Source organism: Rhinoraja longicauda, chromosome 16 (assembly GCF_053455715.1).
Source record: "Rhinoraja longicauda isolate Sanriku21f chromosome 16, sRhiLon1.1, whole genome shotgun sequence".
NCBI classification, from domain to species: domain Eukaryota; kingdom Metazoa; phylum Chordata; class Chondrichthyes; order Rajiformes; family Arhynchobatidae; genus Rhinoraja; species Rhinoraja longicauda.
This window is the reverse complement of record NC_135968.1, coordinates 44045309-44071839: the sequence shown is the minus strand read 5'-3', so window position 1 is coordinate 44071839 and position 26531 is coordinate 44045309. Positions and strand designations below refer to the sequence as shown.

At 41.2% G+C, this 26531-nt stretch overlaps 1 protein-coding gene across 2 annotated transcripts in view; it reads right to left on the bottom strand.

Annotated features, from left to right (window-relative positions):
• btaf1 (BTAF1 RNA polymerase II, B-TFIID transcription factor-associated) overlaps positions 1 to 26531 on the bottom strand; it is a 119023-nt gene that overhangs the window by 24866 nt on the left and 67626 nt on the right. For both annotated transcript variants that reach the window (XM_078413707.1, XM_078413708.1), the window contains exons 13-25: positions 21896 to 22020; positions 19777 to 19897; positions 19155 to 19259; positions 18004 to 18153; positions 16194 to 16336; positions 14934 to 15108; positions 14110 to 14313; positions 12167 to 12593; positions 11154 to 11344; positions 9912 to 10065; positions 9713 to 9822; positions 8238 to 8439; positions 5073 to 5221 (exon numbers count right to left, since the gene is read on the bottom strand). In XM_078413707.1, the coding sequence (XP_078269833.1) occupies positions 5073 to 5221; positions 8238 to 8439; positions 9713 to 9822; positions 9912 to 10065; positions 11154 to 11344; positions 12167 to 12593; positions 14110 to 14313; positions 14934 to 15108; positions 16194 to 16336; positions 18004 to 18153; positions 19155 to 19259; positions 19777 to 19897; positions 21896 to 22020 (2256 nt within the window). The remainder of the gene's footprint in view (positions 1 to 5072; positions 5222 to 8237; positions 8440 to 9712; positions 9823 to 9911; positions 10066 to 11153; positions 11345 to 12166; positions 12594 to 14109; positions 14314 to 14933; positions 15109 to 16193; positions 16337 to 18003; positions 18154 to 19154; positions 19260 to 19776; positions 19898 to 21895; positions 22021 to 26531) is intronic.

Here is a 26531-nt window from a genome sequence, read left to right as displayed (position 1 = left end):
TTAATCTTCAGTGTAGTCCAGAGGATATGCTGCACCTCCTCATAGGCCATTAGCTCTCGACTGGTTTGTGTGACTTTGCTGTTCACAAACTGTTTTTCACACTTACATTAAACTTCAAACTGAATTTCTCTGATGTTGTACTTTTCATTATTTCTCCACCAGCCTCTTCAGAACACGAGGCAAAGTTTTGCAAATGTTGTAAAGAACTGATATTTTCAGGAAGTGATTTACAGAACAAACTGGGTGGCCAAATTAATAACTATGTCCTTGTATTTCAAAAGTTATTAAAGCATATGTTTTTCAGCATTTTCTTCCTATTTGTTCAATTAAACAAAAAAAAAGTATAAATGATCTGAAACTTGCCCGGCAACCACTGCTTTCCAATGAAAAGAACAGAATTGCTGAACCTATGTTATATCTGGTCTAACACATGTACAGCAGGCAGGAAAGTAACTGCAGATGCTGGTACAAATTGAAGGTATCACAAAATGCTGGAGTAACTCAGCAGGTCAGGCAGTATCTCAGGAGAGAAAGAATGGGTGAAGTTTCTGGTCGAGACCCTTCTTCAGACTGATGTCAGGGGGGCGGGACAAAGAAAGGATATAGGTGGAGACAGGAAGACAGTGGGAGAACTGGGAAAGGGGAGGGGAAGAGAGGGACAGAGGAACTATCTAAAGTTGGAGAAGTCAATGTTCATACCACTGGGCTGCAAGCTGCCCAAGCGAAATACGAGGTGCTGTTCCTCCAATTTCCGGTGGGCCTCACTATGGCACTGGAGGAGGCCCATGACAGAAAGGTCAGTGGGAGGGGGCACATTTATCAACAAATGCTGCGTGTCTGCAGAAGTTGGCACTCTATGCAAACTTAAACTTTATAGCTGTGAGGAAGTTTGGGACTTTTACATTTCTGCAAACTTAAACTTCTTCGCAACGAGAGGTAAAAGTTATCAGTCTCCCATGCAATTTTTGTTTGGGTGGAAACCAGACCAACATTCAACAATACTCAAATTAAAATTATGCCACCCTTTGACACATTAACTATCGGTGCATCTATGTTTAGGGTATGATATCAAGCATACAAACGACGTAAAACTCAATTTTAGTAAACAGAGAGGATAAGGGAATTTAGGAGGATTTGGACTGATGAAATTAGCAGGCAGATAAAAGCAGACAAATGGGAAGACTGTATATTAGCAAGAAGATCGAGAAGAAATATGAGCTTAATAGTAAAACCTTAATGAGACCAGAGACAAAATGATCTTGGAGTGTATTTACATACATATTTTAAGACAACAGCAAAAGAAGATGAAAAAATATGCGATTATTGTTTTATTTCTTCTGACAAAGGGATAGAGTTTAAAAATAAACCTTTATAAAGCACCAATTTGACTTCAGGGAAGTAAAAGTGACTGCCTTTCACATCAGACAGAATTTGTGCAAGTATGGCATAAAGAAACCCATGCCAAACTGGAGTCAATGAAAATCAGGGGAATGAAAACCAACACAAAGACTGGTTTGGGTGATTGGAGGTCAATTATCTCAACCACAGGACTTCTCCGCAGGAGTTCCCCAACGATGTGCCCAAGGCCCAACCACCTTAAGCTGCTTCATCACTGAACTTTATTCAATCGAAAGGTCAGAAGAAGAGGTGCATAACGTTCAACGCCTTTCATGAGGTAACAAAGCAGACCATGTCCAAATGCAACATGACCTGGACAATATCCAGGTCTGAGCTGATAAGTGGCAAGCAACAATCACTCCGCACAAGTACCAAGCAATGACAATATCCAACAACAAAAATTGCAGCCATCACCACCTGAAACTCAATGGCATAATCATCACTGAATCTCCCAATATCAATATCCTGGGGGTTAACACTTGCCTGAAACTGCACTGGTGTAGCCATATACACAATATGGTTACAAGAACAGGTCAGAAGTTAGGAATCTGCAGCATGTAACTCATCTCCTAACTCCCCAAAGCCAGTCCACCATCTACAAGACTCAAATCAGGAGTATACAAGACATTGCAGCCCACCTTATCCAAACTATTCACTGATGCACCACCTACATACAGTAGCTACAATTTGTACCATCTACAGGAAGCACTGCCGCAACTCACTAAGACTTCTTAGACAGCAACTTCTAAAACCAATCGTTACTAGCTACAAGGATAAGGGCAGAAAAAGCGTGGGACCACCAGGAGGTTGTCCACCAAGCCACACATCATCCTGACTTGGAAATATATCACCATCTCTTGTGTCAAAATCCTGGAACTCCCTCCCAAACAGCATTGCGAGAATCCCAACACTTCAAAAACTGGAGCGGTTCAAAGGGCAGTTCGCCACAACCTTTTCAAGGGTAATTACAAATGGGAAATTAAATTCTGGCTTAGCCAGCAAAGCCCACAACCCTAGAATGACTAAAAAGTTGGAATATTTCATTTATTTTGGGGTATCATGCTTGATAAAATGGAAGAGAATTATTTCAAAAAAAAAGCAGAAAGTGCAGGTGCTACTCTTCAGATCTGACAGCATTGTGGAGAAACAATGGTTTAGGGAGATGATCTTTCATCAAATCTTAAAGAGCAAAGAAACAAGTGTATTTTAAGTTGTAGAAAGAAGAACAAGAAAACAAAAATAAAAAATCTGCAAAATAGTTTCTGCCATTTAAGAGAGGGTGATGGATGTTTGTTAATCATTGCTGATATGATAAAGAGTGCAGAAAAGGAGATGAATGAAGGCAGTAAACAGAAAAACGTAATGGGACAGAGAGATGTAGAACACAGCAATTGCCAGAAACCTGAAATAAAATGAACGCATGAAATACTCACAGAAAGAGTAAAAGGGCAAATCTTACAAATGATCAAATGTTAGAACTAATCAATCTGACAGTGTTGAACATCGAAGAAACTGCATCTCAAGCAGTGAATGCAATGATAAAATTGAAATAAACACAAATTAATTCTGCTTTGTCTGAGAGTATTTGGCTCAATTGATAGTGGGAAGGGAAGAGGTAAAAGAGCAGGTATAATAAAATATATATATACAAGGTACAATAAAAGAGTAGGTATTACATCTCTCTTTGGTATAAACCAGCAGTCTCCAAACTATGGCCCACGGGCCACATCCGGCCCACCACGAGATTTTATCCAGCCCGCAGCAAGCTCTTAGGGGGCGGGGACTGGAGGCAGAAGCTGCCGGTGAAGGTTCACCGGAGAGCGGATCGCCACCGAACCAGAGACGGGACAAGGCGAGAGATCGCAGCACCCCCTCGCAAACAACAAACCCAAGGGAACTTCCCTCCTCGCCACCACCGCCGCTCAACCTGGGGAGAGAGAGCGGGGGGGGGGGGGGGGGGGGGGAGAGTCAGGGTAGAGGGAACAGTGGATGAGAGTGGGGTGAGAGGGAGGGTGTCAGCGGTGGCTACTCCCTCCCTCCCTCCCTCTCTCCCAGAGCCAGCGAGATCTGTGCCACTCCTCCACTCTCTCTCCGGCCCCGTCTCCCTCGAATGCAGCAAAATATGAACAAACACGTGAAACTTCCCTCCTCGCCGCCGCCGCTCACCCCGGGGATGCGGGGCTTCTGAACAACAACTACACTTGTGTTTGTTCTTATTTTGCTGTGTTAGAGAGAGACGGAGCTGGGGAAGAGTGGAGGAGTGGCGCAGATCTCGCTGGCTCTGGGAGAGAGAGAGAGAGGGGAGAGGGAGGGAGGGAGGGAGGGAGAGAGAGAGGGAGGGAGCAGCCCCCGCAAGTGGCGGCGCTCCTTCATGGTGCAGGAGCTCTGACACCCTCCCCCTCCCCGCGCTCCCGCTCTCACCCGCTGCTCCCTCTACCCTGACTCCCTCTACCCCAACTCTCTCCCCCCCCACTCTCTCTCTCTCTCTCCTCTCTCTCCCCCCCAGTGATGGTCACTGTATTTTTTCTGTTTTATAAATAATTGTATACCTATGGTATATATATATTCCAATATTTCAAGCTCTTAAAAAATTGAGTTTTATTTGTTACCATATAAACCTAATGTAACTAACCTAATCTAACCTAACTTAGTTTAACCTTTCCTAATCTAATTGAAAGTAACCTAGTCTAAACTTTGAGTTCATTAAATTTATAAAACTCATACTTCTTTATTTTTTCCTACGGCTTGTAATGGATTTATTTGAATGATTGAATGAATGGAGTGCTTCAGCATTGTGCCGAGATCCAAGACGTTGGGAGCTGGATCCCCCTTACAAGAAATTGAGAAATCATAAGGATGTTGATGATTTAATTATAAATGTTTTGTTAATGAAGTGGATAGCTTAGATTTAAAATGATCAGTTAAAGAACCAGACCAACACGATTTACAAAGGTATACTGCAAGACATGATCCGAAACACATTGCCTTCAAGTGCAGTTGATGTCATCTCAATGAAAGCTCAAAAAAAATCCCAGGGAAAATTCACGGAGGGGGAAAAAAAAGATATTGGGGGAAAAGCAGTCAAATGTGAAAACATTTTTTGACAAGAACGAGGAGAGACAAAATGGATTTAAATGGTACAATTTTAAAGCAGTGCACCGTTAAGTTCATTTTGCTTTGCCTGCTTAATTGGAAAGTTCCATTAAAAACTTTGAGTGGACAAATGTTCTTCTATATTTTCTTTTTATTCTAAAATCACAGATTCTAGGACTATACAAATAAAACACTGATTATGCTAAATAATCCAACTAATTTTATTCTTTATATCCCGATGTTTTTAGTTAGTTCAGTTTATTGACACGTGTAGTGAGGTACAGTGAATATGTTGTTTGCCAACATAGCTTCACAATTCTGTTTTCATAATTCAAGTTTTCTCACCGTAAACTCAACACATTCATGACAATCATCAAGTATCGCACAAGTCAGTAAACTGCAACGTTCAATTAAATTACTTTGAATTTAAAAGCAATTTCATTTGAGTCTCTAAATTAGATGGTTTAAGTTCATTAAATTTGACTGGATAGTCAGAGCACAAGGGAACACAGGATTTTCTATATCCAGTACAGCACAGAGTTGAATAGACAGCTACCAAAATATAACTTTTCAAAACTTACCTCGAGTGGCATTAATCTAATCAATGTTGCAAAGCACTGTGTGGCCATAAATCGTACACTATCCATTTGGTCACTCATTCTGCCCAGTACGGGGACTACCAACAGAACAATGTATGGGATGATATCTACATCCAGTTGCTCCATTATACCTGTATATTGTCGTTAAGGAACTATTTTTGCCATTACTCTCATTGTTAGCATTTTTGAAAGGAAATGAAAAAACACAAGATAACAAATTCTGTATTGCTCTTCATATATATTAATCATTTCATTGCAATTCTAACACCTCGAGTTAAAGAAACTTCCAAAAACAAGTCACTTTTATTTTATACCCAAATTATGAAATGTGGAGAATATCCAATTGAAACTTTGCAGGATTTCTTGAGTGTAAGTGTCAAAGGTTTTACTGGATTTGATGTCTATTCAACCAATCAGGAAACTTTTTATTTCCGTTTAGTGCTACGTACACATCAAGATTAGTAGGTACAAGAGTTGGCATCGTCAGTTAGTTCCATGGCGAGAATAGGGGAAGTCTACTTTTCAATATGTCTTAACAGCAGAATAGTTACATTGAATACACTAACATGTACGTCCATTTAACATTCTAGTCTTTTCAAAGTTTCCGACTGAGAAGAGCAAGCATTGTGGAAAAGATGCCTCCTTGGAGAAACAAAAAAAAAGTAATAATAGGTTTGATATATATCGAAGAAAACCTGTTATCGAGCTTAAAGTGAGAAGAGGCTAAAATTACAAATCATCCCACTTTATGGACTATAATTCAACACTTCTATGCCTGTTTCACTGATGTTTGGTCAAATATTCTTGGAGATACCAGGTACTGCAGATGCTGGACTTTTGAGTAAAACACAAGAAAATCTGGAGTAATTCAGTGGGTCAGGCAGCATTTGTGAAAGGAATAGGAAAGCACCATTTTGGACCTTTCTTCAGATTTTGTAGAAGGGGAAGAAAAGCTGGAATAGAGGTGGGAGCTGGACAAAGCATGGAAATTGTTTGGTGTAAACAGAGTGGGGTGGGTTGATTGGCACATAGGAGGACAAAGGCTAGAGATGAAAAGGAGAATAGAGCGTCAGATGAGGAAAGGAGCGAAATGCAAAGCCAGAGGGAGGGATGTAGGGGTGAGGGAGGCAGAGGAAACAGAATGGGGAGGGAGGAGTGATATAAAATAGGAGAATTCAATGTTCATACTGTTTAGCAGTAAGCTACCTAAGGGGAATACGAGGTGCTGTTCCTCCATTTTGCACATGGCCTCACTCTGGCAATGGAGGAGGCCTGGGAAGGAAAGGTCGGTATGGGAATGAGAGTTTAAATAATTAGCAACCAAGAGATCCAGCAGGCCTTGGCGGACCGAGTGCAGCGTTCGCCTGTCTCCACGTGGTCTCACTAATGTAAAGGAGGCCACATCAGGAGCATCAAATGCAGTAGATGAGTTTTGATGAGGTGCATGTGAACCTCTATCTCATCTGAAAATGATAGAGGTGGTGTCGGGTCAGGTGTTAGGATCTCCTGCAGTTGCAGGGGAAAGTACCGTCGGGAGGAGCAGTTCGAGTGGGAAGGGATGAGTAAACCAAGGAGTTGCGGAGGGAGTGTTCTCTGAAATGTAGTCGGAGACAGTACGACTGGTGGGAGAACTGGGAAGGGGAGGGGATGGAGAGAGACGGAGAGCAACGGCTACTTGAATTAGAGAAGTAAATGTTCATACCGCTGGGGTGTAAGCTACCCAAGCAAAATATGAGATGCTGTTCCTCCAATTTGCGCTGGGCCTCACTCTGACAATGGAGGAGGCCCAGGACAGAAAGGTCAGATTGGGAATGGTAGGGGGAGTTAAAAGTGCTGAGCAACCGGGAGATCAGGTAAGTTTAGACAGACTGAGCGGAGGTGATCAGCGAAACAATTGTCGAGCCTGCACTTGGTCTCGCTGATATACAGGAGTTGACACCTGGAACAGCGGATACAGTAGATGAGGTTCGAGGAGGTGCAAGTGAACCCCTGCCATACCTGAAAAGACTGTTGGGGTCTTTGAACGGAGTCGAGGGGGGAGGTAAAGGGACATGTGTTGCATCTCCTGCGGTTGTGGGGGAAAGTACCTGGGGAGGGGGTGGTTTGGGTAGGAAGGGACGAGTTGACCAGGGAGTTGCAGAGGGAACGGTCTCTGCGGAAAGCAGAAAGGGGTGGAGATGGGAAGGTGTGGCCAGTAGTGGGATCCCGTTGGAGATGGCGAAAATGGAGGATTATATGCTGTATGCGACGGCTGATGGGGTGGAAGGTGAGGACAAAGGGGACTCTGTCCTTGTTAGGAATGGGGGAGGAGCAACAGCGGAGCTGCAGGATATCGAGACCCTAGTGAGAGTTTCAACTATAATGGGAGAGGGAAACCCCCATTCCCTAAAGAATGAGGACATCTCCGATGATAGAGAGGCTGGTGGGTAAAAAGGCGAAGACCAGGGGAACTCTATCCTTGTTCTGTTTCGAGGGGAGTGTGCGCAGAACTGCACAGCAGTGGAGAAACAGGCGAGGGATCCATTTCACAACATCCTCATTCTTCATTAAACATGGTTTCCCTCCTGCTGTTGATGAATTGGAGGAATGTAAATTGAGAATTTTTAAACTGGAGGCCCTAACAGGAACAAGATAGGATGAACCCACCAATGGATTTAAATATTAATGTTATTTAAAATTCTCAGAGGTTTTCCATTGTACCATTCAAACCTACAGGCAAAGCCATTGGAGCAAAAATATTCTTATCGACCCGAAACGTCACCCATTCCTTCTTTCCAGAGATGCTTCCTGACCCGCTGAGTTACTCCAGCATTTTGTGTCTACGATTGTTTCTATGATTGTTTAACAGTGCAAAAACAGATTTCAATTAGCTTTATTTAAATCTCATAATTGTTTTTTGTTTATCACTAGGCAACCCTATTGCTGTTAGGACATTTTGATGACTGATTCACATGGTGCAACATCATTAATGTGGTTCAGCATTGTATATACTATTCTAAACAAGTAACTACATGTGGCTTTGAGAAAAATACAGTTAGTGAAATTGCAAGTCAGCAAATTAAAAAACAAAACCATTTTCTTGTGGAGGCTGAATAATCAACACACAAAAGACACATAATTAGATCCAAATCTGAATATTAAGGATACAGGCTAAAGCTTCAATTGCTCCCTCTTGCTTTGTGTTATTATCAATGGCTCCTAACCAAGGAAGAACTTTCTCCAGAAAAATGCTCATCGTTTCCATTGTAGCTATTTTGCTCATCACACCCACACATCTAGCAGCCATATGTCTGACTGCAGTATATGGATGCCGCAAACAAGTGCAAAGACGTGGAAGATGCTGCAATAGCTGAAAAAAAGAAAACTTTAAATTAGTTTTCAATATTGTACATTTAAATTATAAAGTTTAAAAACATTTAAAAAGTAAATGCATTGTGCATTAAAATTATAGATAGGATCATCAAATTGAAAGTGTACTTATTTAGTGAACTTCCAGTTGCTAACCAACCTTTCAGTTCTGGGCTTCCTCTGTTGCCAGAGTGAGGAAACATGCAAACTGGAGGAACATCACCTCATCTTCTGCTCAGGTAGTTTACAACCTAATAAGCATGAATATTGAATTCTCCAATTTTCTGTAATTAACCTACAAACCTTCCCATATTAGACAATGGACAATAGGTGCAGGAGTAGGCCATTCAGCCCTTCGAGCCAGCACCGCCATTCAATGCGATCATGGCTGATCACTCTCCATCAGTACCCCGTTCCTGCCTTCTCCCCATACCTCCTCACTCCGCTATCCTTAAGAGCTCTATCCAGCTCTCTCTTGAAAGCATCCAACGAACTGGCCTCCACTGCCTTCTGAGGCAGAGAATTCCACACCTTCACCACTCTCTGACTGAAAAAGTTCTTCCTCATCTCTGTTCTAAATGGCCTACCCCTTATTCTTAAACTGTGGCCCCTTGTTCTGGACTCCCCCAACATTGGGAACATGTTTCCTGCCTCTAATGTGTCCAATCCCCTAATTATCTTATATGTTTCAATAAGATCCCCCCTCATCCTTCTAAATTCCAGTGTATACAAGCCCAATCGCTCCAGCCTTTCAACATACGACAGTCCCGCCATTCCGGGAATTAACCTAGTGAACCTACGCTGCACGCCCTCCATAGCAAGAATTCTTCGTGTAGATGTCTTCGTACCCCCTCCTTTTCCCCTCCTCTGTTCCCTGTGCCCCACCTTGATTCGCATGAATTTCTCCCCTTCCACCTATATTCCTTCATCCAGCCTGTTTGCATATCATTTATCCTTAATTCACACATATTTGTCATTTCATCTCTGATCTTTCTCCAACCATCTGCCAATCAAACCCACTCCTCACCTGTACCCACCCATCACTTGGCAGGCTTTGTCCCGCCCCCACCTCTCTTCTAGCTTTCTTCCCCCCACCCCACCACAAAGTCTGAAGAAGGGTCCTGACCCAAAACACCACCTATTCATGTTCTCCACTCCAACAACATTTTTTTTTCATAAAAGTGTAGTGTTGAATATTTCGAGCTTCGGTTAATAAAAGTTGGCTGTAAGTACATTAAATCATTTTGTTTCAGTACGAGTAATGTTTACCAAACCTGTGCATGGATGTCAGAGCCCATTGCTGCTGCTGTAATTTCCAGCACTTGTAATGAGTTAACTAATTCCTGGGCTGCAACATCTCCCTTTTCAAGTACCACATTTCCATCTGTAAAAACATACAAGCCATTTTCAATATATGAAACAGAAATGGATTTTTTTTTTTTTACTGTAATGGTATAAATAAAAACTACATACTGAAATTCTGGACATCTACATGAGTGCTCAGTAGTCCAACCATAGAGTCCCAGAGATAAGGTAGAGTTGTAGCCATTTCTGCACCAAAATGCTTTCCAATTGTGGTGAGTGCATACTCAGCCCCTCTTCTCTGAATTAAGTTTGACTTCTGGGTCTGTAACAAAGGTAAATGTTGTACCTCAGTTCTGTATTCAAAAGTCAGTTTTCAAAGTGGTATTTAAATTCTGAAATAACAGAACAAGCAGCAACCCAGATTGCGTTGTTCCTCTTCAATCCAGGCATAGCGATAGAGCTACAGCCTTACAGCACCAGAGACACGTGTTCGATCCTGACTACGGGTGCTTGTCTGTACGGAGTTTGTTCGTTTTACCCGTGACCTGCTGGGTTTTCTCCAAGATTTTCAGATTCCTCCCACACTCCAAAGACGTACAGGTTTGTAGGTTAATTGGCTTGGTATAAATCTAAAAATTGTCCGTTGTGTGTGTAGGATAGTGTTAGTGTTCGGGGATCGCTGATCGTTGTGGACTCGGTGAGCCGAAGGGCCTGCTTCCACACTGCATTTTTAAACTAAACTAATAATATGTTCATTGTTACAGATTAAATAAATGAATCGATTAAACCAGAAACTTTCCTGCTCCACAAGGCTCACAAGTTGCTCAATATATTAACACATTGCAGGGCCAGTTTTCCACACATTCAACGTCCATAGTGAAACCCCAAACCACTAACCTATTAAAGGAAACTGCTCTCAATGATGTAGATCATCTAGATTCAAGGATGGAAGAACAAAGGCACCACAGTGGCACAGCTGCTGCCTCACAGTGCCAGGGACCCGGGTTTGATCCTGATCTCAGATGCTGACTGTTCCGAGTTTGTATGTTCTCCCTATGGCCAAATGGGTTTCCTCTGCGTGCTCCCACATCCCAAAGCGTGTGGGTTTGTGGGTTAATTGGCCTCTGTAAATTGCCCCATATATGTGGAAGATGAGATTTATAATATGTATGGATGAGAGTGAGATATCATCAAACTAGTGTGAACAGGTTAGCGTGGACTCAATGGGCCGAAGGGTCTGTTTCCATCTTGTATCTCGAAACAAAGATGCATTAATAATCCAATTTTTATTCATTCACACAAGTATCTGGCAAAGAATAATTATTTGCCCTGTTAGCATGTAATCAACCAATAAATATACAGTTGACTAGTTTAAACTGTATTACGTTTAATTTGTAATTAGTTATTTACCTCATCATGTTCACTCAGACTAATCCCTGCACTCCCTTGAGGAACGTCTGCAGATGAGCCCTTGAGAGCTTTAGGCGTTGGCCCTCGTCTACTAGTCAAAGCAAATGCAGCTTGCTGATGCCTGTACAGTGTGATGATTCCCCTGGTTTTATTTACAGCATGATGCATTCCTTCTTTTTCTGAATTTGGTCCTGAATTTGATGAAAAAGTTAAAGCGATAAATACATATTTTTAACTGAGATTTTAAACACAGAATGACTAAATCTAAATGATCAGCACAAACACTATAAAATCCTCCAGGGGGATTATAAACCAATGAAATTGATTTTTAAGCAAAGGTATCACAAAATGCTGGAGTAACTCAGCGGGTCAGGCGGCATTCCTGGAGAGAAGGAATGGGTGACGTTTCGGGTCGAGACCCTTCTTCAGATTCTCCACTCCCCTGACTCACTCTAACCTCTCCCCTCCTGAACGTACACCCCTCCACTCACTCTGCAACAATTTAAAAATTAATAATAAAAAATATCTCCTCTCTTGATTTTTAAGCATGTATTTTAAACATTTTATATTATTGAAAAGTATACAGGTACTCCTCAGCTTCCGATGGGGTTCCGTTCTGAGAAACCCATCGGAAACCGAAAGTATTGAAAGTCGAAATATATTGAAAATGCGCGATCACGAGTCCGGAAACGAGCGGCAGTTTGCTGTGGATCCATGCCTTTGCACCATCGCAAAGGCGAACTATCGCAAGTTGAACCATCATAACCTGGGGAGTACCTGTATATTAGGCACAGTGCATATTTATCAAGAGCGCTCTTATCAGAATGACTAATGCAGAAGAACAATTTTTTAAAAATAGTCACAAAATTATACAAAATGTATCTTTGTCACCCACAGTTACAAGGATAGATAGGACAATGAGTTAGGAAATGTCAAAATATATAATGCTAAATGTTTACATTTAATTAATTCAACCTGTACACATTAACACAATTCCTCTCAAGTACTATTACCTTTAGAGTTATCCACACTGTTAGATGTGGGGACTGGAGACGTTGCTGAAGGGGTAACCGTGGCGTCCACACACACAGAGTTGCAAAGATTTTTCACAATTTTGGAATTGGGACAAGGACATCTTGCTGTACATTGTTGGAGCAATTTAGCAATGCAAGAAGCCGCATAATTCTGCACCAGTATATTTTCCTCTTTTTTCACTCCTTCCATTAATGGTTTTATGATGGGATTCAGTTTTTCTGGAAGCTGCTGCAAGTTAATAACTGCACAAGCAGAAAACAGGTGGACCCTAACATGGAGAGTTTGCCATTCTTGATTAGTCTCTGTCACCGTCATCTGGACCTGCTGCCGCTTGCTATCCAACTGCTGGATAATGCCAGGATTCACACCGTAGGATGCCGTCACTTCATTGAAAACTGTTGTGATCTTTAATTAAAACATAGAATTAAGTACATTCATTTATATTTTGCATTAGATATAATGAGGTGAACATCAGAAAATTGGTTCTTGACCAAATTTGTAAATCCTTCGTTTACTGACCTAGCATTTAAATATTTTCTTTTGATTATTCTTAATACAATGGAAGCCAGGCCTGATTAAATACTTTAAAATAAATACAGTAAACTCTCATTATAACAGGCCATGGGGGGCTGGGGAGGGGAAGAATGGTGTCCGTTATTGTCGACTGTCCTCTTTAACGGAGTGTGGCATTATGTAGGTGAAACAAACAACTGCAGATAATGGATACACTAAGTGCTGAAGTAACTCAGCGGGTTAGGCATCATCTTCGGAGAACATGGAGAGGTGATGTCAGGACGCTTCTTCAGAATGATTCAGTCTGTTGAGTTATTTCAGCACATCTTAAAACTAGGTGCCAATGTCACTGGTCTGCACCAGCGAGCTCTACCCCATCAGCTACCCTTCCGTCAGGCCGATGCAGCCGCCGGTGTGACCCAGCAGCCCCCAGCATCACCTCCCCCACCCCGCACACAAGACACACCTCCCCCCCTGCCTACCACCACCCTGCCCGTTCCCCGCTCTGACCCCCACCCCCCCTGCAGCTGCCGGCACCCTCCAAGGTGGAGTATGTCGGCGACTTTGGGGGAGAAGGTGGCAAAGGCAATGGAGGGGGCGGGGGGGGGTATGGGTGGGGGGGGAAGGAGACAAAGCAACAGGCTGACCGGAGGAAGTGGCAGTGGCGAGAGCCCTATGGTGACCAAGCGCGTTCCACTAGTGACAGCAGCCCGAAGAAAGCACCTTCTGGAGGAGCTACAATGTGAGCCACAACAGCTGCACTAAGGATGAAGAAGGGCTCTCTGATGCACCATGTGAATGTGGGTGGCATCTGTAGCCAGGGATGCCATGCGACCCGGGATGGTGTCCGCAGGTCCGTCCGCTACAACCAAAATCTGATATAAAGTGGTCCAATGAGGGTTTACTGTATTACTAAACTTCAAAGTACTAAAATGCAATTTTCTTTCTCTGCCAGTACCAATTTAGGTTTTATTAAATGAGGAATTCTTGTTGGTTAAGCAAGCAGCGTGTGATCTTTCAATATACATGGAGCCTCTACTATGATCACTTGAGAACAAGTGAAAAAAAATCATGGCCGCCTAACAATTCCAAGTACATTAAATAAAACTTGCAACTTTCCATCAAATTATTAAATGTGAAGTCAGATTTTAAAGTTATACAGAAATTACTTCAAGAATTTAAAAACATGGAAAACAAAAAAATCACACTGGTGTGCGGGTCACAAATGTCCTTTGAAAAGTGGCATTTTAAGACACAAATTAATGTATATCTGCTAACAACTATCATGCTCGGAATTTGTTAAATTTAATTTTGCTGGTTCAATGGTGTATTCCTCGAAAATTATCTTTTTCTGTATCGTCTGCAGATCTTCTCATTGTTGCTTTTTTGTTTAAACAAATTTACTTACCAGTTCATTTGCCTGGTCTATGGTAAATACGCTGTTGTTCCCACTGCTCCCTACATCACAGTTGGCTTCAACTAACAATGCAATCAGTTGCTTACACTCGTTCTGCATTCGTGTAAACGGAATAGCTATCTCATCGTAATAAAGATGTTCTGACAATATCGCCATCAATCGTGGCTGAACAGCACTGGATACCACCACACAATCCTGGAATGAAATCAAGACTAAGATTCAGTCAATGTCATAAAGTTACAACTACTCACAAAAAGCCCAACGTGCAAAAACTTTGAATATTGTATGAATAATCAATCCTTGGTGGTTTAAAAGTCACATTAACATGTATCCAGGTTCCTCTGTAAGCCAAAAAGGCAAATGTTCTCAATGAAATGTGCGTCTTACAAATTCTGCAATTTTTCTTGATATGGTGCGTTTTTTTAACTTTAATAAAGAGATACAAACTAAAGCTTCTGTTACACAAAGAAGCACTGTTGGTTAAAAACCAATGCAGTCACAGTGGGAGACCACAGTGAAACATCTAAACAAAAAATCATGTAAAGTTGGAGAAAATACAATGAAAATGAGCCAAAAATAATAATACTTCAAGCATATTATCTTAACCATATACAATCCAAACAAATTTCCAGCAATACAACAACTTTAACAATTTGCTCAAGGATACTTAGATAGTTTGGTTAAATGCTTAACAGTGCATTGTACCAGAAATCATTGAAGATGTATGCTTAAAATCCAACGATGTTTTAAATTGGTCATGCACACAGAAATTAAAACAATTTAAAAAATATTAATAGTCCAGATAAACTCCATACCTTCCTGAGGGTAGCCCATTCTGAAATAACTAATGAAACAGCAATTCTCTGCAAAGCAGACTTAGAATTTAAATGGAACAGTAAAAGATGAGCTAAAGACTCAGCTGGTTTTACTTCTTGATTGATGGAGTTGACACTTGGCTCACACATGGAACAACACAGTGCTCCTAGCAACCTTTAAACAAGGAAATATGTGTTAAAGGTGTGAAACAAACAAATGTACAACTGTTCAACTTAGGTTGAATTATTACATGTTCAGAGGAATCCTTGCTTCAGAAATACTCTGGCTTTCTTTGCCAAAAATAATCATCACATTGTTAACTTAATGAAGGCAAATAATTATCCAAAGGTAAAAAACCCAACACAAAACTGTTGTAACAAAAGTACAGACAGAAAGGTGGTATGCATAGGTTAGCAAAATATTCTTCACTGTTTAAGCATTAGTACTTGCTTTCCTATTGTAACTCCTAAACAGATTAGGATTAAAATCAAAACCTTTCCAATCCCAATGCCTAGCACTCGGGATACATTTGAGGAATGAGAGTGTGCATGGAATTAGTATTAATTGGGGTATTGTACTATGAAATAGACAAAAATATATTACCTACGGCATTAATTTGCTGTAAACAATCACACAAATCCCTTCCCACCATGCTGCTGTACTTGGCTATGCCATTCATCCCACTGCTATTGTCCCAGGAATTTGGCACAAATCCCTCCTTCCACCAATGAAGCACCCCTTGACTAACTGTGGAGAGGAAGCCTGTGAGGGCTGATTTTAGGCAGGCCTGTCTGTGGGGAGAGGAGCAGCTGCTCAGCACTGACAAGTATGACTCAGGGTTTCATCTTGCAAGGAACCGTTGAGCATGTGCTACACATGTCGATGGATCCAAGAGATTCTGTAACCCATCAATGTTCAGTGAAGTACCAGTGCAAATTGATTTTTTTTTTTTTTAAAGGAGAAGTTGAGTATTGTGGAACTTGTCTATCTCTGCAAAATTTTAGCAAATCAACACAACTATGAAATGACTATTTCTATCGAGGCAAAAGCTACAATGTTTCCTAAGAATGTTCCTATCCTTTGTTGAGCTGGAATGGTGGCTTTTTATAACCGTGCTATGCAACCTTGCTTTCCTTCAAAACTTTGATTCCTAATATCTTTACTTTAAAAAAAAATATCCGAAGACACAATTATTAGTTTCGGAAACATTATGTGATCTTCAATACAAATGGATTTTAACATTTTAACCGTTATCTTACTTGGCTGCCTTTAGGCGTGTTCGAGTTACGACATAATCTCTGGTAGCTTGGTCTTCATTAATGGTGTCTGAACCAGCAATGTATTCTTGTCTCACTTCTTTTGTTGGTGCTTGCCCTTGCCGATGCTTACTGCAAGATTTTTCCTACATCAAAATAAGAATGTTTACACACAGCTGGTAGGACATAGAAACACAGAAAATAAGTGCAGGAGGAGGCCATTTGGCCCTTCGAGCCAGCACCATTCATTGTGATCATGGCTGATCATCCACAATCAACTTGCATCAAACCTCTTATTCCAAATTTTTAAATTACAAATATACTCCTACCCAGGAAACCAGGCAAAACTATGAATCAAACTGAAGGGACTTTCTAGTTCAGTAACAAGTATTAATTTACTTGCAAACATAGTTAAATCCAGTTATATTTGAATCGCAAGGAGATAGGACATTGATTATGATGTCATTTTTGAAGGCTGTTTAAGTGGTAAAGAAACCATATGGTCTGCTTGCCTTCACTGGTCAGGGCATCGAACATAAAAGTCAGTAATTCATGATGCAGCTTTACAGGACTTTGTTCAGGCCATTTTTGGAATATTGCATGCAGTTCTGGTCACCCCATTACAGGAAGAATGTGGAGGCTTTGGAAAGGGTGCACAGGAAGTTTACCAGAATGATGGCTGAATTAGGGGGTATTAGCTACAAGGAGCAGTTGGACAGACTTAAGATTATTTTCTCTGGAAATCCAGATGTTGAGGGGAGACCTGATGGTGTACAGGTGATGTATGGGGTAATTTGTTTTTAAGACAGAGGGTGAAAAATAGTATGAACGCACTGCCGTAGTTGGTGGTGGGGGCAAATACGATGATAGCATTTAAGAAACATTTAGCAAGGTACATGAATATGTGCAGAATGGAGGGATATGGAATATATGCAGGTAGATAAGAGTTGGTCTTGGCAACATGTTCAGCACAGACATTGTGGACCATAGGTCTTGTTCAGGTGCTGTACTGTTCTATGTTCTAGTGAAATCATTACTTTAAAATCTTTACATTATTTAATAATAAACATCACTGCAAAAATCTTATTTTAATTACAGAGTTTCCCTACCAATTTCTCGTAAAAAGGCAGTTGTACTTTCCCCAACCCCTGCATCTCCATCCTCCACCCTGGTCACCCCTCACCATTCAGAGGTGGTTCTTCATTTGAGACTCTCCTGCAAGGCTGAAGCCAACTTGTTTTCACACCAACTCTGCGAATTTTGATGTGGCCAATGTGAGATCATCAAACCCTGTCACAGATGGGAAAAGTGGTACTCGACAGAATGGGTAGGTAGTTTGGGAAGTAGAGAGTTCATTCCTTTGTTATCATTAGGGTTGTGCACGCTTCAACCAGAGATTCTGGCTAAATGTATCGAGAGTCCAATCTCTGCAAACATTAGGCCAACACTTGTTTGCCATAGACCACGGTGTTTGAGATCTTGATCCTTGAACATTTTTTTTCCCCTCAGATGATCAAAGATTGTACGTGCATTGGAAGTGGTGTTGAATGTTATCACCAATGACTGCCTTCAAAGGGGTAACTCAAGAGAAATGAAATTGCTCCATGTTTTCACAGAGTCTTGTCATGGACCTTAATTGCTGGGGACAGTGTTGTGCAGAAGATCTTTGTTTTGCAGTTTGGTGCACAAATCTTATTCTTCAGAAAAGTAAACAATTACATGCCTCCGCTTCCAAGTGTGCACACATGCATTGCAGTGAAAGCACCTTCAAAATTAAAAAAAATCAAGATCAACAAATATCAAGAAAAATTACCTTTGATTTAGCTTTAATCTCTAGCAGCATATTTGAATCAAGTGGCAAATGTGAAGGTTGCATCATTAAACATAACCAAACTCCCATCCAAGGGCAAGCAGCAGCAACCACATACTGAAGGGGGGCTTTATTCAACAACTCCAACCATACCTTAAACAGGAAGAAAGAAATGCACTAAGTTGATGCGTGAAATATACGGTTACTAATTCACATAAAAAATTTAAAAAGGACAATCATACACTGGAGAGTATGCACGGAAAAGTTATCAATATTTGCAAGGTCTGTACATTTTTGGGGACTTGTATAATTAGGAAGTAGATATTTATATTATCTAAAGGATTAAAAACTCAAGGTCACTGATTCAAATTAATTGGTCAGAAGACTGGAGAGATGGGAAAATTCTTTGCACCTGAATTATGACTAGAACATTTTACCCGAATGGATAGTGGAGGTAGAACCCCAAATCACATTTTAAAAGCACTTTTACATGAACTTGAAGAAAAATGGATATATTGGCCTGAATCGTTTCTCTGTGTTGTAATCATTCTGCAAACATTTGAACTGAAAATGAATGATTCTGGATCTTATATAAGGATTTGATTGCAAATGACCTGCAATCGGTTTCCTCCCACACTCCAAAGACGTACAGGTATGTAGGTTAATTGGCTGGGAAAATGTAAAAATTGTCCCTAGTGGGTGTAGGATAGTGTTAATGTACGGGGATCACTGGGCGGCACGGACTTGGTGGGCCGAAAAGGCCTGTTTCCGGCTGTATATATATGATATGATATGATATGAATATCAATGCAAATGCCTCCCACTGCCATAAACATGCAATAGGATGGGCACATTTTACACAATTTGATTAGTTTAAGGTTCAAGTTGAATTTGGTCCTCATATGTCAAATCCCTAAATTTAAACAAAATCACTATTTGAAATAAGCGGTTGTCAAAAACAGCACAAGTATGTCACCTAATTAATTACGCACTAAATGGTCAATTGACTCTACAATTAAGAAAAACAGGTTTGAAATAAATTAATTCAATGTAAAAGATTCACTAACGGGAGTTCTGGTGACAATTAATTTAATGAAATAATATTTAAATAATTATTTTGCATTGTGATACCATTAAATAAAAGAAAAAGTTACCTTTTGAATAAGTTCCAAAATTTCTTGATTGCTTTCCAAAATACATGATTGATATATGTGTCTTAACACATCTTGCAGGATTGGAGTTAACCACATTACACAGCTCTGGAAACAAAAAATTACAAAATGTTCTGTACAGGAAGTCCCCAAGATATGACAGGGCTCCGATCCCGAGAAATGTTTCTGAATTGGAAATGAACAAAACCAGCAGTTGGAAGAGGATTTACAGAATTAGCCGTGCTGGGAGAGTGAGCAGGCATGGAAGTACGGACCTCAGCCAGCCTCGATGATTCAGAGAGCCAGTAATCTGCTCAGCACTCCCAGCTCTACTCAGCTCCACTCAGCCCGATTGGGAGAAGGCATTCATTTGCCCGTCCCAACCCAGCAGAAAATGTATGCAGTCCTGCAGCAGCTGGCCAATTCATCTCTATCGCTGGTCTCTCAAACACTCATCTGCATGCATGGTTTCTGTGTTACAGAAACCCTACTCTACAAGTAGGGTTTCTGTAACACAGGGAGGACCTGGAAATATTTCCATACTATTGTCACACTGAAAATGTTAACAAAAAATGCAGATCGGGTGATCAGTTACACAATTTAGATTTGAAGATAATATACTTACTTGATCTTGTGTAGACAGAAGGGTGAATAAAGTTTCCAAAGCTGCTCTCCGAACAGAAGAAATAGTATGACGTAAAAATGGCCAGACACGAGGGACCAAAACTGTGAGCGATTGCTGAATACTGTTAATTATAAAATTGTAGGTTTATACAAGAGAAAAAATAAAATGTGCATAATATTCCATGAAACATTTATTGTCTCACTAAGACTTAAAATATATACAACATTAAGAACATAATTATAATTTTGCCAAGGAATCATAGAATGTTATTGCATGGAGACAACCTCTTTAGCTCAGTACATGCTGGCTCAGATCAATTCTAGCTCCTAGTTTAACAATTCCATTCTGCAGTTCTTTTCCTAAAGTCCTGCAAATTATTCTCTCAAATGCCCATCCAATTCTATTATGGAGGCACTAACCGATTCCTTTTCCACCACCCTGCAAGACAGTGATTTTCAGAGCATGACAACTCTCCTAGTAGAAAAAAGTACTTGTGCCAAAAATTTTAAACCTATACCCAGTGGTCCTTGAACCACCTGTTAATGGGAACAGCTTCCCCCTATCTAATACCAGTATCAAATAGTTCATCAAACATCTCTCAACCATCTTTATTCAAATAGAACAATCTCCTCATTCAAACAATAGAATGACATTTTTCATCCCTGGAACATTTCTTCTGCATCCTCTCTCGGATCTTTATATCCACCCTTGTGTGCACATTGCACCCCGAACTAGATGCAATACCCCAGTAATGGACCATTTACTATTTTCTAGTTTCAACAAAATTTTTCCGCTTTTTTGCTCCATGCCTCTACTTCTGAATGGCTGGAACACATATCCTTTGCTGACAAGTGTTCTTCACGTGCTCTTCCAACCTGCAAGAATTTATGCGTATGTGCGCCCAGGGTCCTGTGTCCCTTTAGAACAGTGGCATTTAGTCTATATTGGCCCTCATTCTTTAAAGGAATTTTTTAAACAATTGTGAACATTTGTTGCAGAATTCGCATTTTAGGACTATATAAAATAATCCTAAATGCTTTACAACCTGTATTTGATATTCTACTGAGTTGCAGTACAACTTGGAGAGATTTGGACCTCATTTTACAATATGGCCTATGGCAGTTCCTCAACTTGGCCTCCAAGGATCTTTGCCATAAGAAAAAAGGCTATTCCATATTCTTTAATGTAAATATATTTTATTATATTTAATAAATATATATAAATTTATTAAAAATATTTCCATGCTTAATATAGCCAGTTACTTTCAGAATCTCCTCAGAACCAAATACTCACATCCCTCCCATCTTAATTCACAATTTTTTTCAATATCGTCTCTACTCAGAGGTTCAGATTAGTTTGTCATATACAACAGTGTGTAATAAACTCCTTATTCACATGAAGCTCAGAGTAAACAGTATACCTATGGTAATGATAAATACAAGAGTGCAAAACCGTAGAATGTTGCAGGAATTTAGTGCAAAAATTCTTATCAATAGTGCAAAAACTATTTAAAGCACTACAACGGAATAACCAACTAAGGTGGATTTAAGGGTAAGGGTAGATGGCAGTGTCTCCGGGTATGGGTGTGTGAAAGAGGTGATTGGTTCAGAAGTCTGATAGCAGTGGGGACAAAGCTTATTGCTGAAATTCATGTCCAGTCAGAAATTGCTTCTCAAGCTCCTAATCAGGAGGTAAATAGGCATTTGAAAAAAACCCCCATTAAATCAAGCTAAAAAATAACCAGCACTATTGGATCAAGAAGGGTCTCGACCCGAAACGTCACCCATTCCTTCTCTCCCGAGATGCTGCCTGACCTGCTGAGTTACTCCAGCATTTTGTGAATAAATCGATTTGTACCCGCATCTGCAGTTATTTTCTTATAATATTGGATCAAGTATGTGGTCCTGAAATGTGGAGCAACCACAACTGGCTAATTATGTCCTGTAAAAATTATTTGGTCAGTACCAAATAAATTGCAATTAGTAGTAGGTATTAAATGAGGAAGAACAAATAAATCAAAGTTAGGAGTAAAATAAATTTTAGATAGCACACCTAACAATTTTCACATGATAGTTCAAAATTGTACCAACAAAGCCATTAAGATCTCTTCAGCAATTACCTATACTGTTGGATTTGACGATAAGTCAATAGCGATGCGAGCAGGGTCATGATGCTATTTGTAGAAGCTGTAAGATCATCCAAATCTAGAAGAGCATCCCATAGAGTATTGACAATAAATGGCACCTAGAAATACAAGAACAAAAGAATGAGCAAAGGAAATACGCAACTCAATGTTACCAAAGGATGGTGGGGGGGGGGGGGGAAGGGAAAATTGCATTACAAATTTACACATCGGGAAGTTTAACGAATTGCACATTTCTTTATACATGACTAGGCAACATGCACTTCGCCAATTCAAAAAGCACATGGTGCAATTGTGATAACGTTACTCAAGGTAATGTTACCAACACTTGAATTTCATGACAGAAGGTACAACTGGGAAGAGAGAGCTTCTGATGTTCACGACAAACATACTGACAGTGATAGAAAAACCCACTCTGATCAAAATGTGGTTACTTAGATGGGAAATCTATTATCTCACAATCAGAAATTTGAACCTTTTTCCTCTTACTTGACGAATACGTTTTAAAAGGGATAAAGAAGAAACAGTTTCTGACGCTCATCAGTCCTCTCCAACATATTTTCCAAATATAATCAGTGGTATTTATTAAAAGACAAACATTTGATTGAATTAACTGTCCCTGGAACAGAATATGAACCAATGCAATTTCAAAGCTGCACCTCACTAGGTGAAAATAAAATTATCCATGAATGATAGCAACTATTAAAATATTTGATTCTATGAGTGTGGGGAAATTGTTAAGACTTGTGGAAAGGAGGCAGAAAAAAAAAGACCAAAATGTTTTAAAAAAAAGTTAGCTCTATTGTCTCCAAGTAACCTTCTCAGAAGCAAAAACTGTCCAACTCGTGTAGTTGTGCAGTGGGACAAGAGATGATAAACGGCAAGGGTCTCTGCAAAGACCACCTCAATATTTAAAAACACCCAATTTCTTCCAAAGTAAGCTTTAATCTATAGTATCAAACAATCTATTGCATAATTCACAGAATTCACTTAAGGATTCAATGGTTCTTTATTGTCACCTCTGCACTACACAGTGAAATTCTTGCACCATCATATTTTGGCACGATTCACAAAAGAAAGAGTCCAAAGTCCAAATGGTGGATGTACTGGAGGTACTCCAGGTAAGCCCCAGGCTGGTGCAGGGCCTCCTCCGCTTCTCTCAACCAGCTCGGTCCGCCAACGGACGTCCCTCTCCTCACCCGACTACCACTGTATCCTGGGAGCGCCTCCTGCAGCTGAGCCTGAAGGTTCTGGAGGCAATACCCTGGTCTCTCTCCTACTGGCATACTCTCCTCGTCCGTCGCTGCCAGCGCCCCCTCCTCCTCGGCTCTCCGGTTTTTGGTGCTTAGCTTTGTGGTTCCCGAGCTCCCCCCGAAGGCAGCGGCCCACTGGGTCCGTCCTTGCTCTCAGTGGCTGCCGGGACCTTCCTTGCACTTGGCCACTGTCAGGTCCGTCCTTGTTCTCGGCGGCCTGCTGGGCTGTCTTAGGTGGCCGCCTGGTCCATTCTTGTAGGGCTCCTCACCGCATCCTGGGAGTTTTCTGTGAGGCCCATGTAATGTAAGGTAGGTGAATCTGAGTTCAGTAGTGGCATTCTGTATCCAAGTTGGAAGATTACAGGTTTCGGCCTCATTTAAAAAAGCCAGTATGCAGAACACTTTATACTTGTAACAGTTGAAAATAGAGAGCAGCTTGCACTTCCACACCACTATATTTAACCAGTCCTCTTTAAAACAGACTATGCAATTAACTAATTGCATATCCAAGTAAAAAAGTCTTTACAACCAAAAAAATAAAAAGCAGATTTTTCTGGATACAAAGGAGGAATGAATGGCTTGAGGTGCCATGAGGCAAAGAAAATGATGCCAGATTTGGTGTAACATATCAGATCTACAATGCCATACTTAGGATTTTAACCATTACTTGGAGGATGACATTTTGCAGCACTTGTCAGGCATCTTATAAACATAACACAAAAAGTAAGGAAATTTGTGTTTGGTAGATTATTTCTTTGTTGTAACAATGCTTCTTGGCAATAAATCTTATACCGTTGGAAAGCCTGTTTATTTCCCTTTTAAATGGTGCCACATTTGTAAGGAACATGCATTTGCGGGATGAGCAGCAGAGCTGAGTATATGGGTTGCGCCCATGAAAAATTTGCCAAATCTTCTCTGCCAATGCCAACAGCTTATTCTGCTGTTGCTATTGACTCTTGTTTTGAGCTTCTGGTACCCCCAGGTGCTGACAATCAGGTGCCTGATTGGCACCTGATTGGCAGCATCTGAGCATGGGCCCTGCTACAGTGGTCAGTAGGTGTCTGCTCCAAGAATCGGCATGCCACGTTTGACTGATCTGGATAGGGCCCGTGCGATAGGGCAACTTCAAGCTGGTGTTCCGCAAAACCAAGTTGCGGCATTATTTGGAGTGAGCCCTAGTACCATCTCCAAAGTGAAGGCCAAGTTCCATATAACGGGGGATGTCAGAGACAGGCCGCGAAGTGGGCGTCCCAAGAAGACGACACCCGAAGAAGACCGTTTCCTCACCCTGTCAGCACTTAGGAACCGTAGGCTGTCTTCTACAGATTTGCAGTCAAGGTTTGCAGGACGATATGGCCGACGGCTCTCTGCCCAGACAATTTGGAACAGACTGCACGCAGCCGATCTCCGGTCTCATAGGGCTGCCAGGAGGCCTGCCATGACTGCCTTTCACCGTCAGGCCCGTTTGCGCTGGTGTCGGCAACACGCGCACTGGAACCTGAACATGTGGAGGAACGTTATGTTCAGCGATGAGTCCAGATTCCGCCTACGGCAGTTGGATCATAGGGTCAAAGTGTGGAGAAGACGCGGAGAACGCTATGCTGATTGCTGCACCGATAGAGTAACATCTTTTGGTGGAGGCAGTGTGATGGTGTGGGGCGGCATCTCCCTCACTGGAAAAACGAGGCTTGTCATCATTGGAGGCAATCTCAATGCAGAGAGATATCGAGATGAGATTCTGCAACCAGTGGCAATCCCATATCTCCACAGTCTGGGACCGAACTCTATCCTCCAAGATGACAATGCTCGCCCCCACAGAGCAGGGTTTCTCAGAGACTACCTCCAGAATTTGGGAGTGGAGAGGATGGAATGGCCTGCCAGCAGTCCTGACCTCAACCCCATTGAACACTTGTGGGATCAGCTTGGGCGTGCTGTTCGTGCCAGAGTGACCAACACAACCACGTTGGCTGACTTGCGACAAATGCTGGTTGAAGAATGGGATGCCATCCTACAACAGTGTGTGACCAGGCTGGTGACCAGCATGAGGAGGAGGTGCCAGGCTGTTGTGGCTGTGTATGGTTCTTCCACACGCTACTGAGGCTCCTGTTTATTAAATGAATAAATTGTTAAATTGCCAATATGTCTTGTTTCTTCAGACTTCAATCATCCAATCCACCAAACAACACCGAACAAGAGTCAATGGCAGAATAAGCTGTTTGGCATTGGCAGAGAAGATTTGGCAGATTTTTCATGGGCGCAACCCACATACTCAGCTCTGCTGCTCATCCCACAAATGCATGTTCCTTACAAATGTGGCACCATTTAAAAGGGAAATAAACAGGCTTTCCAACTGTATAATATTTATTGCCAAGAAGCATTGTTACAACAAAGAAATAATCTACCAAACACAAATTTCCTTACTTTTTGTGCTATGTTTAGTTGGTTTGTGGAAGTACTTGTCTACCACACTTCTGGAGTTTCGGATTTTACATTTCAAAATCAAATTCTACAATAATTACGAATTTAGTACAGCACATAATTTAGCCTTTCCTAGCAAATAAATCTTCTAGTATTATATAATAATTTGAAACAAAGATAAGCGGTTGCTGAAGGGAAAGGGTAATCATGCCAGTAAAGCAGATGATATTTGGTCCCATTTTAACATCCAGCATTCTATTCTTATTTTGAACTATAATTCCTTTCTTGGTATTAGTTGTAGAAAAATAGAAATTGTAATTTGGGGAGCAGATAAGTAGCTCTTCTCTGCAATCATTATCTTCTTTGCTAGTTCCCTATGATTGAGGCTACTCTGACAATCAACACCATTTTACAGCTCTATCCATATCCAAGTTTCGGGGCAGGTACTGTGAAGGAAGTCAGGAGGTTGCAGAGAACTTGGCCATGTTGGGACCATAGGCAAAGTGGCGGCAAATGGAATACAGCACAGCCAAGTGTACGGTCATGTACTTTGGTAGAAGGAATAAAGGCATAAACTACTTTCAAAATGAGGAGAGGATTCAGAAATCGGAGGTGCAAAGGGACTTGGGAGAGCTGGTACAGGATTCCCAAAAGGTTAATTTGCAGATTGAGTCAGCAGTAACAAATGAAAATGCACTGTTAGCATTCATTTCGAAGGGACTAGACTATAAAAGCAAGCATGCAATGCTGAAACGTAATTAGTAACTGGCAAGGCCAAGTTTGTAATATTGTGAGGAGTTGTGGCCCCATATCTGATAAAGAATGTGCTGGCTTTGGAGAGGATCCAGAGGAGGTATGAGATTTGTAAGAGACCCTGCCTCAAAAGGCCAGCTAACCTTATCCAAGACCCCCACCACCCTAGTCATGCTTGCATTTTGCTC